The 18,602-nt window shown below is 39.9% G+C and overlaps 2 protein-coding genes and 1 non-coding gene across 3 annotated transcripts in view; all 3 read right to left on the reverse strand.

The window, feature by feature from the left end:
* Positions 1–2,894, reverse strand: part of LOC102534018 (uncharacterized) — a 44,095-nt gene extending 41,201 nt beyond the window's left edge. Inside the window, 2 exon segments of the mRNA XM_072966377.1 lie at positions 800–857; positions 2,854–2,894. The gene's annotated coding sequence lies outside the window, so the exon portion shown is untranslated.
* A 2,901-nt stretch (positions 2,895–5,795) lies between these two features.
* The window catches only part of LOC102534518 (uncharacterized), a 54,899-nt gene continuing 42,092 nt past the window's right edge, over positions 5,796–18,602 (reverse strand). Inside the window, 2 exon segments of the mRNA XM_072966378.1 lie at positions 5,796–9,616; positions 17,954–18,080. Coding sequence (XP_072822479.1) covers positions 8,361–9,616; positions 17,954–18,080 — 1,383 coding nt within the window. The 3' untranslated portion in view covers positions 5,796–8,360.
* TRNAG-GCC (transfer RNA glycine (anticodon GCC)) lies at positions 10,584–10,660 on the reverse strand. Its single transcript has one exon. It is a non-coding gene; the product is annotated as a tRNA-Gly (tRNA).

Here is an 18,602-nt window from a genome sequence, read left to right on the forward strand (position 1 = left end):
GTCTCCATCCTAGCATTTGTTTTACTTTTTCATTCTGGGAGGACTGGGACCCAGTTAAAATTCTAAATATACCTGGAGACTCTCTGCAAAAAGACCTGCCACACACAGACATACACCCACTCCCAACAAACATTTCAGGGGTCGATGTTGCTCGTATTCAGAGTTTCCAGTCTAGTCGCTCATTTCCTTGTTACAAGTAGGCTCCCTGAGACCCGGAGGGGACACGTTTATGAGACAGTCCAGGTTGCGTGAATAGACCCGGGTGTAACTAAACACTGGAACGGTCACCTAGAAGGCCAGCGGGCAGAGTCTGTTCTTATCCTGCTTGGAACTTAAAACACCAGAACCATCGTTCCTGTGCCTGAGCAAAGGAAACTACTGTTTCAAGATCTGATCACATTTACACCAAGCATTTAATTCTTCTCCAAAAAAATTATAGTAAAATAACTTAAAAATACTGAATTGGGAAAATAAAGTTGTTGGTGCAGAAAACACTGAAAAGGGTCAGCTTAGAAATAAGCTCTGAGCGAACTTCATCATGAACAGGTGGGCTCTGTTGGAAGACGCTTCCAAGTCAACCCAGCCCATCCTCCACCATTTGCAAAGATCATCAAGAGGGATCTGAGAGAACATTTTTATGTCACCTCACAGCTCACTATTTTAACAGGTCACACACAGGGGGAAAAAAAACTAAATATAAGACTAACTAGCTAAACTAACTTTTGACTGTTAACATAAATGATCATTGACATATTTACCAAGTACTCATCAAAATGGTCTAAAATTATTTACTACTTACCAAAGAACGTTTCCAATGTATAAGATAAAGAGGGAAAGGACACAGGCATCATATGAATCTGAATCAATAAAAAGAAGTAACCTGTGAATTATTTTTAACCTAAAAATTCTGGTGTCAAAGTTTAAAAAAAATTGAGGACATAAAATTTTTAGGAAAGAATCACAAGTAGAATACAAAACTTAGTTCAGAAGCTAATAATTATTTACAGGGAAGAAGAAATTGAATGCACTGAGATTTACTCAAAGCTACAAAAAGAATTAAATGTGGTGACAGAATCGCCATTTCTTCCCTAATTGTCTACCCTGTGTCAGGAAATATATGGGGAGAACCACAACTGTCTAAGTCAACACACTGCTCCCTGGCTGAACAGGAATTGCAAATAGAGGTTATTTTCTCATACAAGTAATTACAAAATACACAAACCTTACAGACAGTCCTACAGTTCTCATCCTCATCTATATAATTTAAGCAAACAAACTTTAAATGTATCGATTCTAAAAACACAAATCAGTGTATCACAACTTAAGAACTCATCACTGGATCCAGTTTCCCCCTCCACTTGCACTGCTATGTGTTTCCATTTCATTCTGTTATCTCTTTCCCTATTTATTTGTCTCTTTTGTTCCCCTCCACTCTCCTGCTGTGTCTGCCCTCCCCTCTATTTCTTCCCTCACTCCTGTCCTGCCCTACTCTGCAACTTCTTCCCCTTCTTCTTTTTTTTTTTTTTACTATGGGGGGGATTAGGTTTATTTCTTTATTCATCTTCATGGAGGTACGAAGGATTGAACCCAGGACCTCATGCATGCAAAACACTTTCTCTACCACTGAGCTGCACCCTACTCCTCTTCCCCTTCTTCATGCTTCTCCTCCTACAACGTTTCTGACTGCCCTAAATCTCCACGTTATTTCTGCCTCTTTCTTCCCCCATCACTGCTGCCCTCTGCCCTCCGAGTTACACGCCTTTTCTTCCATCTTCCCTCCCTTCCTCTGGCACTCCAGGTGCCTATGCTTCCTTCCTGCTCTTTTCCTCTGCTCTTCTAGTCAACAGTTTTCCTCTCCTTCTCTCCCAGCACCGTGATACTCTCAAGGTCACGGTTCCACCTCTTTCATCCTCCTCGCCCCCACTCTCTGTGTGAAGTACCTCACAACCGTTACTCCGCCTCCCACCGCTGATGCAGGAGCCCGCTCCCTACGTTTCTCTTCAATCCCTGGGGATCCGGCTTTTTTATTCACTTCTCTGTTTCACTTACCTACTACTTTTAAGGCTTAAACTCTCTTATTTTACTGTCTCTCTGCAAGATCCTCAGCCATCCTCTACATTCCCCTTGGTTCTCCCTCATTCTTCCTCCTCAGTGTTTCTGTTTCTCTCTGTCGCTTTCTGTCTCTGCTTCTCCTGAACCTCCTCGCCCACGTATTTACAGGGATGGAGACAGAATAAGGCCCCCTCCTACAGGAATAGGCCGTCTTCCAGAGGGGTGGAATTTGGAACGTAACAACACTGAGTGTCACACTCAGGTCACCTCCCCCTACGCGGGGTGGAGGAAGGGCCGACTACCGAGGAGAGGCCCGCGGAGCGGAACGACCAGCCTGAAGAGGACGCGGGACAGAGGGACTGGGAGGCAGGGGGTCTCAGGAGAGGGCCGGGCTCCCCAGAATCCCGGGATCCGGGAGAGGACGCGGCCTCACGAGAAAGGGGCGGCCGGCGCTGCCCTCCAGGGGCCGAGAGGGCGAGGCTGGGGACGCGAGTCCACCTCGTGCAAGAGGACGTTACATGGGGGGAAGGGGGTAGCAGAGGGAACGAAGGTTTTTATGAGGGAAAATATCACGAAAGGCGGTGTCTCCGTGACGAAGGCAGAAAAGCCAAGGCCAGGAACCAGCCTCAGAACGGTTTCAGACCCAAAAGAAAAGATCCCCGACCTGGAGCGGCGCCATCCGATCTTACGTGGCCGGAGGGCCGGGTACTAGGACTTTACGTCCGCTGTGGCTCCCACAGCCTGAAAATAAAGGAAGGGGGACCGCGCAGGACAGATGTATACGAGAAACGAGAAACTTACCCTCCGCAGCTCGACCTTCACTCCACATTCCCTACTTCCGGTTCCGTAAGAAACTGCGCGCGCGGTTAGAGGCGGGACTTCCGAGGGCGGGCCGCTCCTGGCGGGGGCGGGGCGAGGAAGCGCCGGGGGGCGGAGCGGAGGGCGGGGAGGGAATGGTGCTTCCCCGTAACTTGAAACTACTTGTTTTAAGCTACTGTCGGGAAGAGTTTTAAGGTAAAAGCTTATAGTCGTGTGGAAACTAGATGTTTCCTTCTAACAATTTAAAATGGTTTGAATAAAAAGTTGTTTTTGCCAGCAGGTACCTCGCAAGTCCTACTCGTGAGGCTCAAGCAATTCAGTGGTTTTGGAACGTGGGTCTGCAGGTGGTCGCTGTGGGCCGGTGCTGGATCCGGGAACATTTCTTGTAATTAGAATTAACTTAAGCAGCTTAAAGAAACTAGAGCTGGACTTGACTCTGTATTATGAACTAGAATGAGAAATACAAAACTCTCCCTGATTAGAATAGGCCATTTCATACTGACACCGCACAGAACAGCTTTTCCTTTCTATTCCTCATTCGGCCCGGAGGCCACCTCAACAGCGGCCAGTTCCAGAGACTCAGCGACAAAACCTGGGGTCTGTGGAGGACTAAGGCATGTGATAATACGTCACTAACCATTTATTTTTTTAAAATGCATATTTTTAACTGTCATAAATTGCGTTGTACTTTCTCTTTGCCGAAGTGTTTTGTCTTTTAAAACCACAATACCCCACCCAGTTTTAGAGATGTATTTGACATACATCAATGTGAGTTGAAGGTGTACAGCATAATGTTGACTTAAACATACGTTGACATAATTACTGTAATAACTTAGTCAGCATCATTATCTCATATAGATAACCCAGAAAGCAAAAAACAAAAATTTTATCTCCGTTATCCTTTAAAATGCTTGCGCTATCCCACACTTGTTAGAATTACTTTTAAATATCTTTCACAGAAACTTGTTTATGAAATTATACAGAAGTATATAATAACTAAACACAATGTAATTTCAAGTTGACTATGTTTGTTATGAGGGTAATTAGAAAGTCTCACTTTTAATTTTCAAGTTGTAATATATTTTAGCTTTTTGTTTTTCAATTCTGAATGTTCTGTCAAGTATAAATAACAGAGCCTGTAAAATACATAGTCTTCAGAAGATATTGGGATTTATTTCCATCTCAAGAATAATTAAGTTGCAATATTTCTAAGGGCATTTAGTAGGGAGGTACAATCTCTTTAATATGGGCCCTAAAGAAAGTGACAATTGATTGTCAAATACACAAGAACTTCATTTCAACCTTCAATATTTTTATGACAATAACTGTCAGCTAACGTTTACTATGAAGTATATTTTATCACATCACATTGAAACATTTCATCCATAGAGATGTGGGAATCCATGGAAACATGACGTTTAGATAAGGAAATTAGCACATTTAAAATATTTTCCAGTTAAAGCAGAATTTCCTAGTGTAGCATACATGTGAATATAAGAAAATATACCACATTTTTAAAAAGACGCAGTAACTTGGATAAACTTAGTGAACTTTGTTAGGTACGTTACTCTGTTATTATACAATATTTCTAACTAGCGATGTTGGTAAGATTTTATGAATTCAATGTCTTGTATCTTCTCTTATCTAGGAAAGATCTAAAATCACTAATGGAGACATCTGGTCCTTGTGACTACCAGAAACTTTCTAGTCAACAGCAGCAACCTTCTGCCAAAACATGTGCTTCATTGTACGTATGCCCCTTCACCAAAATCATACGCAGACTGACCTCTCTCGCCATCTCTTCCCAGCAGTTCCTCAGAGCTATCTGGGAGGCTGTCTCCTGGGTGTAGTCTTCAGTATGCCCCAAATGAAACAGAACTCACAGGTGTCAGTTCTTTTTTTTTTTTTTTCAGTCAACACCCCCATCCTCACTTGGTGAAAGGGTCTTAAGTTTTTGCAGAACAACTCAAAAAGATATGCTTCAGATTGTTACCTATATCCCTTCAGGAGGGCCTAGGAGTCCTTTGACTCTATTCTTCTGATCCTTAACTATTGAGCCTGCTCTTTGGAACTCAGGAGAAGCCTAGAAGACCAAAGCCTTCTTTCTACACACAAGAAATGGGACACAGAGGGGATTTTGGACTCAGGAAGGTCCCACAGTCTGATTTTCCCATCAGGTAAATCCAGGTGCATACCATGGGTATTCTTTTGGCACAATTAAGAAAATGAAGAACTACATTCCTGTATTGCATATTCATGAATGGGGAGCAGGTTTTAAGGAGCACTTAAAAGAAAAAGTCCCAGGGCAGAGTTGTTTGCCCCCAGGACAGCAAATCAAGACTTACTTGCAGTCACACCCCTCCCAGGAATGTGACCTTAAAGCAATCACTCTGGAACTCCCTGGACACAACAGAGGTCATGGACTGGACAAGACCTATGTCCTCTGGCCCTCAGCAAAAGGTAACCTTGCCAAAAAGAATTTTTTTCTCTTGGTATTAACTTTCTTATCCTGCCTAGTTTCTACCTATAAAAGCATTTTATGTTGTACAGCTCCTTTGAACACCTCTTTATTTACTGGATGAGATACAGCCCGATTCAGCCCCTTCCAGCCCCTTCCATGATTCAAGAAAGCCAATTAGATCTTTAAATTTACTAGTTTTTTGGGCTTGGGTTTTTGTTTGTTTAGGGGGGTGTACTTTGACAGAAGACAGAGTCTGAAATGCAATTCTATGGTACTTTCATTAAAGCCACAAATATTCCGGAGTTGGAGATAAAAACTCAAGGACAGATTATGAGTATTTAATCTCCAAACTGTATGGTTTTTGATTCCATCATGGAAAGAAATAGTTACAGATTATTTCAATCCTGAGAGCCTAAAAGTGCACTGTTAACTTCCGTTATAAAGGACCCAGACAGAATAAAACTGTGTTGGTGGAAGTACATAATTTATCCATCGTTATGAAAAATAATTCAATTTTATTAATTAAAACAAGAGACTTAAGATACATTCGGAATGAAACCGTAGCAAAATGTCATGGCAGCAGTTAAATGTGAATCCTACACATACACACACAATTCTGGTACTTTTCACTACGTTTTCCTCTCATGGTAACTGCCCTCCCCTCAATATCCAAGAATAAGACTAATTTTTCATTAAATATAGGTATCTACAACCTCCTCTCCCATGCAATGCAGAAAGTGACCAACTCTTCCAGTGCACTATTACTACCACATATTCAGTCCCGAGGAATCTATCACTTTCCTCCAAGGAAAAGACCAGTCATTTTAATGTCCTTGCTGCTCCGATCACAGTAAGCTGATAGAGCATTCTGTCCTATAACCCACTGTGATCCACCTACAGACAAGCAACCTGTACATAATAGGTATGATGAGTCACTTCAGTTTTACAGCTTCCCTGCCCCTCCCAGTTGCTAATTCACACACTACTGAACTGGATAATTCATAGAGTCCTTATTTTTATACGGAACATGGATGTGAGTGAACCACATCTAATGAAGTTGGCCCCCCTCATCTTACCAGGTCCTTCCCTGGGATCATGATGAAAGGCCTGTACTGAAGATCAACTGACCTCAAACTTCAGGGTGAAAAGCATTAATAGTACTGTAGCCTTTTCAAGAAAAGTCCAACAATTGCCATATACACACCATGTCATCACTTTGAACATGCTGTGACGTGCAATGATTCTGCAGTATATCTCAGATTAATCCTGCAAAACCAAAGGCTTATTTCTTCCTAGTATGGATCCTCTGGTACGTAGTCTATTGTAAGAACTGCTCAAAAAACTTACCTAACTCATTACACTTGTAAGGATTCTCCCCAGTGAACCCCAAGGATGCGCTGTCAATTTGTTTCCATGTTCCATATATCCCTATAGTTTCTGACCTGTATGAATTCTCTCATTGACACTGAACATGTGGCTACTGGATGGAAAATTTTACAACATTCACTACCCCTGAAACGTTGCTCCGCAAAATAAATCCTCTTGTTTCAGAGCCTTGATCTTCAGATACCAGCCTTAGCACACATAGGGCTTTGTGTGGTTTCTCTCAAACGTGTATACTGAGGAATCTAGTGCATTGTGAGGCCAGAACAAAGCGTCTAGTCATGCATTTTTATGGTTTCTCTTCAATGGACTCTGCTGTTGCTTAAAACTTAAACTCAAGGAAAGGTTTTGCTACTCTCACTGCACTGGGGAAGTTATCACTGCGTATGTTCCCATCCTGTGATCTCTTTAAAAATCTTTGCCACACACTGCATTTCTACGGTTTCTCTCCAAGACAAATATCCCAGGATCCAGTGACCAGTGAGCAGCAACGTGAAACATCGCCGTATTCAGCCCACGTGCCATGTTCTGTCCAGCATGCACTAAGCGATGACTGGTGAGAAGTGAGCCCCATGTGATGGCTTTTCCCATTTACGGCCTCTGTGAAGGAATCTCCAGAATGAATGCTTTGATGAATGAATTCCTTGTCTAAAGGCTTGGTCATACTACGTACATTTATCACATTTCTCTACAGTGGTACCTTCCCAATGAAGCCAAAGATGTGGACTCTTGCTAAATCCCTTCCTTAAAAGTCACTCAGCAATACGGATTACCTGATGACAGGTGAGGCTTCAAAGTATAGTGAAAGATTTGCCCCACTCATTATATTTGATAAGTTTTCCCTCCACTATGAATTCTTTGGTGGATCTTTTTTTTTTAATTGAAGCATAGTTGATTTGCAATGTTGTTTGTGGACCCTGAGATATGAATTTTGACAGAAGACACCAAGGCATACATTTCTATGACCAGTTTGGATTACCTGGTGTTAAGTAACAGTTTGCCTCACTCATAATACATGCACGGTTTCTCCCCATGAGGAATCTCCCAGGAATTTAAACAGTGAATTTTGGATGAAGACCTTCCCAGGTGTATCACAACATTAATATGGCTTCTTTTTGCTTCTATTCCCTGATGTGTAGTGAGGGTTGAGATCTGAGTAAACGCTTTTCAATACTCTTTCCTTTTTGAAAGGCTTCTCCTCACTATGAATTCTGATGACTTGCAAGGGTTGCTTTTTGACTAAAGGTCCTGCCACCCTCAATACATTTGTAAGATTTTTCTCCAGTATGAATTCTCTGAGTGAATTGCAAGGTATGCATTTCAACTACAGGCTTTGCCACATATATCACATTTATGTAATTTCTCTCCTCTAAAGATTCCTGAGGTTTGAGCTGTGATGAAAGATTTCTCTCCAGTATGAATTCTCTGATGAATCGCAGAGACCAAGTTTCTAGCAAAGACATTGTCACATATATCACATATGTAACTTCTCTCTTGTATGGATTACCTGAGGTTGAGAGGGGGTTGAGTTCTCATAAAAGCCTAGGTCACAGAAGATACATTTTTAATACCTTGATCGCCCAGTGTGGATGGGGAACCTCTGAAGACACGCCACCCAAACCTGGGTGGCCAGGCAATCAAGTCGTTAAGGTCTCTCTCCAGGATGAATTCTCTTATGAACTGCAAAGTTTGAACCTCGAAGGAATACTTTCCCACATACATCGCACTTATATACTTTTGTTCTTGCATGGATCGGTTGATGTTTTGTGAGATGTGAGGCCTGATGAAAGGTTTTGCCACATTCATTACATTTGTAAGGTCTCTCTCCTGTATGAATTCTCTCATGACTTGCCAGGTTTCCTTTATGACTAAATACCTTCCCACACTCACTACATTGGTAAGGTTTCTCTCCAGTATGAACTCTCCAATGACTTGCCAGGGTTGTTTTATGAGTAAAGACCTTGCCACACTCATTACATTTGTAAGGTCTCTCTCCACTGTGAATTTTCTGATGACTTGCCAGGTTTCCTTTATGACTAAAGACCTTGCCACACTGATTACATTTGTATGGCTTCTCTCCAGTATGAAGTCTCTGATGACTTGCAAGGTTTCCTTTATGACTAAAATCCTTGCCACACTCAATACATTTGTAAGGCTTCTCTCCAGTGTGAACACTCTGATGACCTACAAGGGTTGCTTTCTGATTAAAGACCTTGCCACATTCATTGCATTTGTAAGGTTTCTCTCCAGTATGAATTCTCTGATGTCTTGTAAGTTTTGAATTCTGACTAAAGACTTTCCCACATATATCACACATACATAATTTCTCTCCTGGATGGATTAATGGATGTCTACGAAGTTTTGAACTACATTGAAAGGTTTGGCCGCACTCGTCAGACAGGTAAGGTCTTTCCCTGTGAGCCCTCGGGCCTTGTGTCAGTATTAAAGGATGCATTAAACCACTCCCGTAGGTGTTAGAAATAATGGTCTGGACACTAGGACAAATTTCTTCAAGTGGTGAAAAGAAGACACTACTACTGATTCTCTGGTCAGCTTGAACAAATTCATCGATGTTTTCCTCACCGTTAAAAATACGCAGTTCATCCCAAAAGCTTAATGCAAGTGTATTTTCAAGAGGCTTGATTCCTGCAACACTTGTACCAGGCTGGTGTCTCTCATCAGTGAGACTTTCATTACGGGTTACAGGCATGCCTTTGTCATTTTTTAACTCATCTCTCTGCTGTGACTCAAAGTCAGGTATATCTTCCTGGATGACCCTGAGGTAAAAATGTTTCATTTCAATCCTTTGATGTCTTCCCAACAACACCGTTTGGAACAGTTCTCCTCTATTGGAATTTGATTTTAGCTGTAATTTCTTGATCAGATGTATATGAGAGATATCTACAAGATATAAACAACCGTAAGTATCCTAGACATTACAATTCATAACTGTTTCATGTTAAATACATGACAGTGCACTAAAACCAGTATTTATACCAGAGTGACGGAACTACCTACCGTTATAAAAATTTTAGGAACAGAAAAGGAGTAAGAATCTTTACTAAAGAAAGTGATCAGAGGTAATTCTAATAATTTCAGGGCACCCTAGCTTCAAATAACCTATGACAAAAACACTCAAACAAATTTCCATTAGCTCAAAGTGTATTTTTCCATCATAACCCCAAGCACATACCAATTAAGTGCAGACACACTGCTGGCTCATAACTGATGAAGATTATTATACTATTTATATTTTGTATACTTATTATGAATAAATGCTAAAGAACAGGCAATATATTGTAACAGTAAATAGTCCAAAATTAGCATATCTCATGAATAATCTGAATGAGTAGCATTTTAGAACTGGGAAACAAACAAAGCATAGAGAAAATTATGAATCTGACAAAACAATCTTTTCAAATCTAAAATATTTTTCTAAATACTTCCTATACAACAGTATGTCCATGAAGAAGTCTATAACACTCTGAAAAACCATCATCTGCAAGTCAAATCAAATATTAATAAATAAAATATTCTGCAGTTAAGATAACAGCAAATAAGTAGGGTAATTCCCTACTTACGCAGTGCCCTGAAATATCCAGTTCATTGGCTCCAAAATGTATGTAAAAAAGAGTGAGCAATCTGTAAATTTATTAATACAGTCAGAAACAATGCTGTTGAGATCAAATTGCAATAGCAAAGCATTCAAGTTATAATGCAAACAAAGGGATGTCATAATAAACATGATAGAATATTAATATATCTTTTAACACAGCAGTAACTTTTGACTCTACTATAAAAATGCACCATCCTTTTTTTTTTCCATCTTTTTTGGGGTTGAGGTAATTAAGATATTCTTTTTTTTAAATGGAGGTACTGGGGATTAAACCCAGGACCTCAGGCATGGCAGGCATGCACTCTACCGCTGAGCTATACCCTTGCCCCCAAAAACGCACTGTTCTAAGCCATCTAACAGTACTAATTTTTTCTTAAAAGCATGAGGAAAATTATCACGATTTTTCAAGTAAGGGAAGCAGATTCACAGGCTTACGTATAAAACCCCAATAGACACAGAAATTAGTGACTAAACCAAGATGGGACCCTGGACCAGCAGATGGAGAAAACATACTCTTAAGCATGACCGCCCACCCCAGCAGTATAGATTACATAATATGACAACAAACATCAGGAGTTTAGAAAGAAACCTTCAAGGGAGATGCAAGAAGTTGAGCTGTGTAACTAATACAGTTATTCAGCCGTCCGTCCTGAAAATGGTCTCTGAGTCATCATGGCTACACATAATGATTTGGGTCATGTCCTAAGAAAGGTGCTCAATAGATGAATACGGGTCATTTTACAGTGTGAGTCATGTGAAAGGTGGAGGGATGGGTGAGGGAAGGCTGTGGAAACTGGGAAGTTCAAGAGAACAACTCACACGTGCTAACAACTAATAGTGTTTCCATCCACATCCACGTGCCATGTGAGGAAAGGTCAGGACAGAGAGAGGGTCCGAGTGGACCACGGGGCACACGCACACGTGGGAACACAGCCTGGGACTGTGTGTCTGTGTGACTGTAACTGCATCATTCACACCTGCACCTAACATACTGACCTTGAGAGAAAAGAACTGGTTTATTAGCAAGTAGCATGATACTGGCCCATTTTTAATTATGAGAATTATATTATGGGTATGCGAGAGAAATGAAAAAGATTCAAACGTTGTAGAGAGACAGTAGCTTTATATTTGTTACACTATTTGATATGTAATGTGTCCAACTAAATATGCCAAAAGTTCCATTTCTATACATATGTTCAGTGAACACATATATAACATTCCCGGAAACTGTGAAATAATCATCTTAGCACAAACCAGAAGAAGAAACCAGAAAAAGGTCATCAAAAGGAGATGGATGCATTTACACACACACACAGATCACAGCTATGGTATCAACAATACTGGAAAGCGGGGAGACCACGATTTCAGAATGAAGATCCTGGCTGGGTGACCAGAGTTTTATGGGGAATCAAGGCTGCAGGAGGTTTCTGCCAAAGTCTGAGCCTTTTAAAGTTGTGATTACATTAGTTAAAATGTGAACCAGGGGTTTGGGGGTATAGCTTAGTGGTAGAGCATATGCTTAGCAAGCCCAAGGTCCCGGGTTTAATTCCCAAGACCTCCATTAAAAGAAAAAAAAAATGTGAATGGAAAAAATGTTACTAATTAAACTATTACTTACATAACATAGTTAAAAAAAAGAAATGTGTTGACTGATATATAAAATGTTTATGGTTAACATTCCTTGTTATTAAACTGACAGGATTTCTTTAGCTGGCCTCTCTAATCACTAAAAACCGTATCGTAACATTTGCTGACACAAATCTGCAAGGAAAAACAAAAACATACACAGTGATGTGAGCAGGATGGCAGAACAGTAAACCACAGACACTCATAAACCACGAGGAACCCAACTGAAAACAATGAATGGTGGGGGTGGGGGGTGGGGGGTGTGAATATAACTCAGTGGTAGGGCACATGCTTAGCATGCAGGAGGTCCTGGGTTCAATCCCCAGTACCTCCATTAAGAAAACAAACAAACAAATAACAACAATAAATAAACAAAAAAGCTTCTGAAGACACTAAACCAAAAAATGCAGGAAAGTTCAGGACAACTTGCTGCCTCTGGCTACCTGGCTCCCTCTTGAATGCACTGAGACTGAACTGAGGGGAAGCCTCCCAACTTCGCAGAGGTGCCCTCAGGAGGAAACGCCAAATCAGAACCACAGTGAGATGTTACCTTGTGCCTGTGAGAATGCCTGTCATCAAAAAGACCAGAGAGGACGAATGTTGTTGAAAATGGGGAAGAAACAGAAATCTAGCACCTGTTTTGGGGATGTAAATTGGTGCAGTCACTAAGGAAAACAGTGTAAGGGCCCTCAAAACATCTTTTTTTAAAAATCATATAATGAGGAAGAGGGGGACAATTAGGAATTTGGAATTAATAGATACAGGCTAGTATAAAAAATTGATAAACAACAAGGACCTACTGCATAGCACAGGGAACTATATTCAGTATCTTACAATAACTTATAATGGAAAGGAACCTGAAAAAAATACATATATACATATATATGTGTAACTGAGTCACTTTGCTTTACACCTGAAACTAACACAACATTGCAAATTCTTCAATAAAAGAAACTAAAAAAAATATATCATGTGCATTTTCTATATGAAATCACTGCCATTAAAAGACATGTGCACTCCCACATTCATTACAGCAGTATTTAAAATTGCCAAAGCATGATAAAAACTAAGTGTCCAAAGGATAAATGTACAAAAAATACCTGATAGATATACATAATGTATATTATTTTGTCACGAAAAAGGAGGTAATTCAGCTATCTGTATCAACATGGCTAAACACTGAAAATGCTTACTCAGTAAATTAAGTCAGAGAGAAAGACTCATACTTAATGATCTCATTTATGTGGGAAGCACATTATTTAAAGAAAAAAATAAAAAACAGCCAAACTAATAAAAACAGAGTAGATGTTGGGGGTTGGTAGAATGGGAAGATAATAGTCAAAAGAGGAAAATTTTAATATGTAAGTGGAAAATGTTCTAGAAATCAAATGTGCAGTATGCTGATTATACTTATCAATACTGTTGTATATAACTGAAATTTGATAAGACAGAAGACCTTAAATGTTCTCACCACACAAAAAATACTGTAATTAAATGAATGGAAGAATGTATTAAAAAACCTATTGAGAAAATCATTTTACTATATAAATGTATACCAAACTGTCACACTGTACCCTTTAAAGTCACAACATGTGATATGTTAATTAAATATCAAAAAAGTAGGGACAGAGAAAACAAATACAGGAAAGCAGTCCTGGTCTACCAAGTGTATTAAAAAATTTTCGAAAGCAAAAAACAAACAGAAGAAAAAGATCCTACAAGAACAACATACGCCTAAGGTATCAAAAGGTAGGAAAAAAAGATAAGAGGTAAATGAAATTCAGAATAAAACCTACAGAAAATCACAAAACTACAAGTTGGTTCTTTGATACACCCTGTCTACAAGACTAGCTGAAAGGAAAGAAGACTCAAATTATGAAAATCAGAAATAAAAGGGGATATTACAACAGATTTCAGGAAAAACAATTAGAAGAAAATACTAACACAATTCTATGCCCAAATACTGGAAAACCTGGAAGAAATGGATAAAATCTTAAGAGAAACACAACTTACCAAGGCAGAATCATGATAAAGTTAAAAATATAAACAAACCTATAAATTGTGAAGAGGTTGAATTACTAATCAAAAAGCACTGAAAAAAAGAAGGCCAGATAGCTTCATTGCAGAATTCTACCCAACATTTAAGAACAATTAAGAGCAGTAACCTTCCTTAAATTCTTTCCGCAAAAATTGAAAAAAAAAGGGGACAGTTCCAAACTCCCTCTCTCTGGTCAGAATTACTCTAATACCAAAGCCAGACAAAGACACTACAAGAAACCAGAGACTAAAATCTCGAATGACTAATGATGCAAAAATCACCAACAAAATTACAGTAAAGTGGAATCAACAGCACATTAAAAGGATTCTATACCATGACAAACGGGGATAAATTTTTGAAATATAAGGATGGGTCAACATATGAAAATATTTCAATGTAATACAGCACGTTAACAGAATGAAAAAAAAAATTAACATCTTAATTCATATAGAAAAAGCAGTTGATAAATGTCAACAGCCTTCCGTGATAAAAAGACTCAAAATAACTAGGAACAAATAAAAAATACCTCAACATTAGACATATATTAACAGCAAATGGCTAAATCACACTCAACAATGAATAACTTAAAGCTTTTCCTCTAAGATCAAGAATAAGACAAAAATACCTGCTCTCACTCTTATTTATTAATAAAAATATATTAATAAAAATATTTTTAAAAAATATATTACTAGAAGTCCCAGCAAGAACACATAGGCAGAAAGAGAAAAGCTACCTAAGCAGAAAAAGTAAAATTATCAAAAAAATTAGAAGAAAATACAAACACAATTCTATGTCCAAACTGTTGACAAATAACATGATCTAACATGTAGAAAACTCTGAAGATTCTCCAAAAACCTGCTAAAAATAATAAACTCAGAAAAATCACACGATATAAAATTGACAGGCAAAAATCAATTGTGTTTCTATATATGGAGGAAGATCAAGAAGAAAATTCAGAAAACAATTCCATTTACAACACCATAAAAAAAATACTTGTCATAACCTTACACAAGACAGGAACGTTTTGTACACTATAAACTAAAAACAAGCTGAAAAACATTAGAAAAAACACAAATGAATGCAAGGATGTCCCAAGCTCGTGGGGTTGGAAGTCAATGCTGTCAGGATGTCAGTACTACCCAAAGCCATCAACAGATGGAACCCAATCCCTAGGAAAATCCCAATAGCATTTTTATTGAAGCACGGTCAGTTTACAATGTTGTGGCAATGTCTGGGGTCTGCACAATGCTTCAGTCATACAGGAACATACATATCTTCGTTTTCATATTCTTTCTCACCATACCCAACAGCATTTCCTGAATAGAAAAATCCATCCTCAGATTCAATCATATGCAATCTCAAAATACCCTCAATAGCAAAGATGATAATGAAAATAAATTTTAAAAAGAAAATGATAACGTTGGAGGTTTCACAATTATTTCAAAATTATTCCAAAGGTCAACTACTCCAAGTAGTGTGGTACTGGCATGAAGAGAGACAAGAGACCAGTGGAATAGAGCAGAGAGGTCGGAAATGAAACTCCTGCATCTATGGTCAAATGATGTTCCACAAGGGGGTCAGGACTCCTCAACGGGGGACAAATAATGGTTCATCATTGAAGGTACCACTCCACTTCATAAGCTCTCTCACTAAGATGCTCTGAAATTAGGCAGAATGAACAACGGCACACACAGTGACCGAACACATGGCATCAACAAGTTTACTCAACAGCAACAATGTATACGTATACGTGTAACACAAATACCACGATGTGAACTGGACAGAGTTAACCAGAGGAGAAACTCCTACACTGTTTACTGAGGCTGAAAGAGGAGGGGCAGCTCTGTATGGGAAAATACCGTCACAGTGCCCTTGAGACATGCATCTGTGACATTCCTAAAGGAAAAGACAAAAAACAACTGGAACACATCGGCCAGGCTCTCGAGATCCTTTCTATCTCGTATCTTAAGAACATGCCAGCTACTCTAAGTAGCTTCAAGTGGTGGTTTTGTACGTGCCAGAAAAATATGAGGGAAAGTACTCTCCATCAAAACTTTTCTGTTACCCAGTAACCCTACTCCACAGAAAGTCCACCAGAAGTTGTCCATTAAATATGGGTGGATTATCACAGCAAGGAAACTGGATAAGACTGCGGCCCTAGGACGGTGTATGTCAAAAGCAAGTTTCAGAAGGAAAATCATGCAAACTGAGGAGAATATGAAAGTAAGAAGAGCGTACATTCCCAGACTAGGTAGAGCAGCACCTGAGTGAAAACAACACAACACACGTGGGTCAGATACTGCAGGACCTTCAGAGGGAACCACGCACTCCACCCACAGATGCCAAACTAAAAGCCTCAAAGTCCCACGAGGGACTGGGCATGAAAAAGAGGATCTGTGTCCACTGTCCCCAAAGTTTTCCTACATAACAATTACTGAAGATTCAGTCCACCTGGCTGTCCCGCACATCCCTGAAATGCGTGGCAAAAGCAGGGAGTAGAATGTCCGAGGGGACTTGGCCTGAGACAGCTCCGGGCAGGTTCTGAGGTGCCAGATGGAATCAAAGAGCAGCCAGTGTTTTCCCATCTTTTCATTAGGTCTTCTAAACACAACAAATGAGGATGGAACTGGGAAAGGTCCAAAAACTGGAGTCAGCTGGCATCAGCTCTGATGTACATGGACTGAGAACTGAGCATCCAACGGAATCATGCCCTGAAGGAGAGACTGAGGGACAAGGGAGCCTGACAAACCAGCCCTCAAAGTCAAGTAACAGCGAACTCACAGGAGCCAGACGGCAGAGGGCAGATCATGGCAACGACTGCCTTTGTTTCTGGAGGAGCTGCAGCACCCATGGAGGGGGAAAGATCACATTTTACAAGTCAAAAGACAGAGTGACAAGTTAAGAAGAAAAACTTCCTCTCGGAGGTCAGAGTAACAAACGCATTTTTGTAACCCCACAACTCTCCGACGAGGGGACAGTCTCCCAAACACTACTAATGCCGAGGCGCTCCCTCAGCTCTCCTGAGATCCGACCTGCGCTCACATCGAGGTACGGCCCCGAACTCTCTCATGTCATCTCCACAGCCCAGGGCTCTTTCATTTGCTAAGAAGTGGGTAAAATATTCAGATGCGCAACAGAAATTCCTCCACATAAGAAAAAGAAACATGATTTACTGTGACATTTCCAGAATCCTAGTTCTTTGTTCGGAGGATTAAGGACATTACCCATGGATCTAGAAAAACATTTCAAAAATTCATTTGCTGTTTGCCTCTTTCTTAATATACAGGGACAGTATGATATGCAGAAATACAGCTCCCTTCCTAGAACTTCCAAATCAAGAGCACATGTAGAAAGAGGACACTAATGAACTCATCCACAAAAGAAACAGACTTGCAGATATAGTAAACAATCTTATGGTTAACAGGAAAACGGGGTGGAAAGGGATAAATTCGGGAGTTTGAGATTTGCAAATGTTAACCACTACATGTAAAAATAGATTAAAAAAAAACAAATTTCTTCAGTATAGCACAGGGAACTATATTCAGTATCTTGTAATAACCTTTAATGAAAGAGAATATGAAAATAAATATATCTATATATATGCATGACTGGGACATCGTGCTGTACACCTGAGACTGACACATTGTAACTGACTATTTCAATTAAAAAAAAAAAGCACCTGGGTAGAAAATAGGGAAGTGGGTACAATAAAAAGTCTGCCACTGAGCTTTATAAACACAGAAACTTCAGAACAAGCCCTGATGGGGCTGTTCTAAGTGGGCAGATTCTGAGGATAAGGTACATTTAAACTCCTGAGGCTGCATCAGGAAGCTTCACATCTGAGTCACCAGGGATCGCAGATCAGTCAAGCTAAACAGGGACCTCCCAGGAGGCAGACTAGGGAAAATGTGAAACACCCAAGGATAGCTCCCAGCTTCTGTGGGGAAGTGATCCTCACCCACAAAGATCAGGTTCCTGCAGGTCTCCAACATCACGTCCCTGTACAAGGCCCTCTGGGCAGGGACCAGGCACTCCCACTCCTCCTGAGAGAACTCTATGGCCACATCCTCGAAGGTCAACTGTCCCTGAAATGAAACCACATTTCACCAAAAGACCATGAGAAGAGCTCTTATGTTCACACAAAGTGAGAAGAGGAGAGGGGGTAAGGATCAAATCAGCTGAGGTAAGTGCTCTGACAGATCCGTGGAAAGGTATTTGGAGCAAATTAAGGGTCTATAATTGCTTACGCCTTTTCATAAGATTATGATATCCTCCAACCAATGTGGATTTTTCATTTCTGTGCACCATACATGAAATGCACACAAATAAAATTGAACAATGGGCTGTCTATGCAGAAATGTTACATATCACGTTTTACACACGGAGTGATATTCAGTATCAAGATGAACCATAGTACGAATGCTGTCTTCAGAGATGACAAAGTCTACACTGGCTTTGGAGAAAAGTCAAAATCTTAAGTTATGATCATGATAACAACAACAGTGACTAAAGGTGTTTGAATTCTTTTTTTTAATTTATTTATTTTTATGTATTTATTTTTAAATTTTATGGGGGGGAGGTAATTAGGTTGATTTATTTAATTTAAT

This window comes from Vicugna pacos, chromosome 9 (genome assembly GCF_048564905.1).
Source record: "Vicugna pacos chromosome 9, VicPac4, whole genome shotgun sequence".
Classification (NCBI taxonomy): domain Eukaryota; kingdom Metazoa; phylum Chordata; class Mammalia; order Artiodactyla; family Camelidae; genus Vicugna; species Vicugna pacos.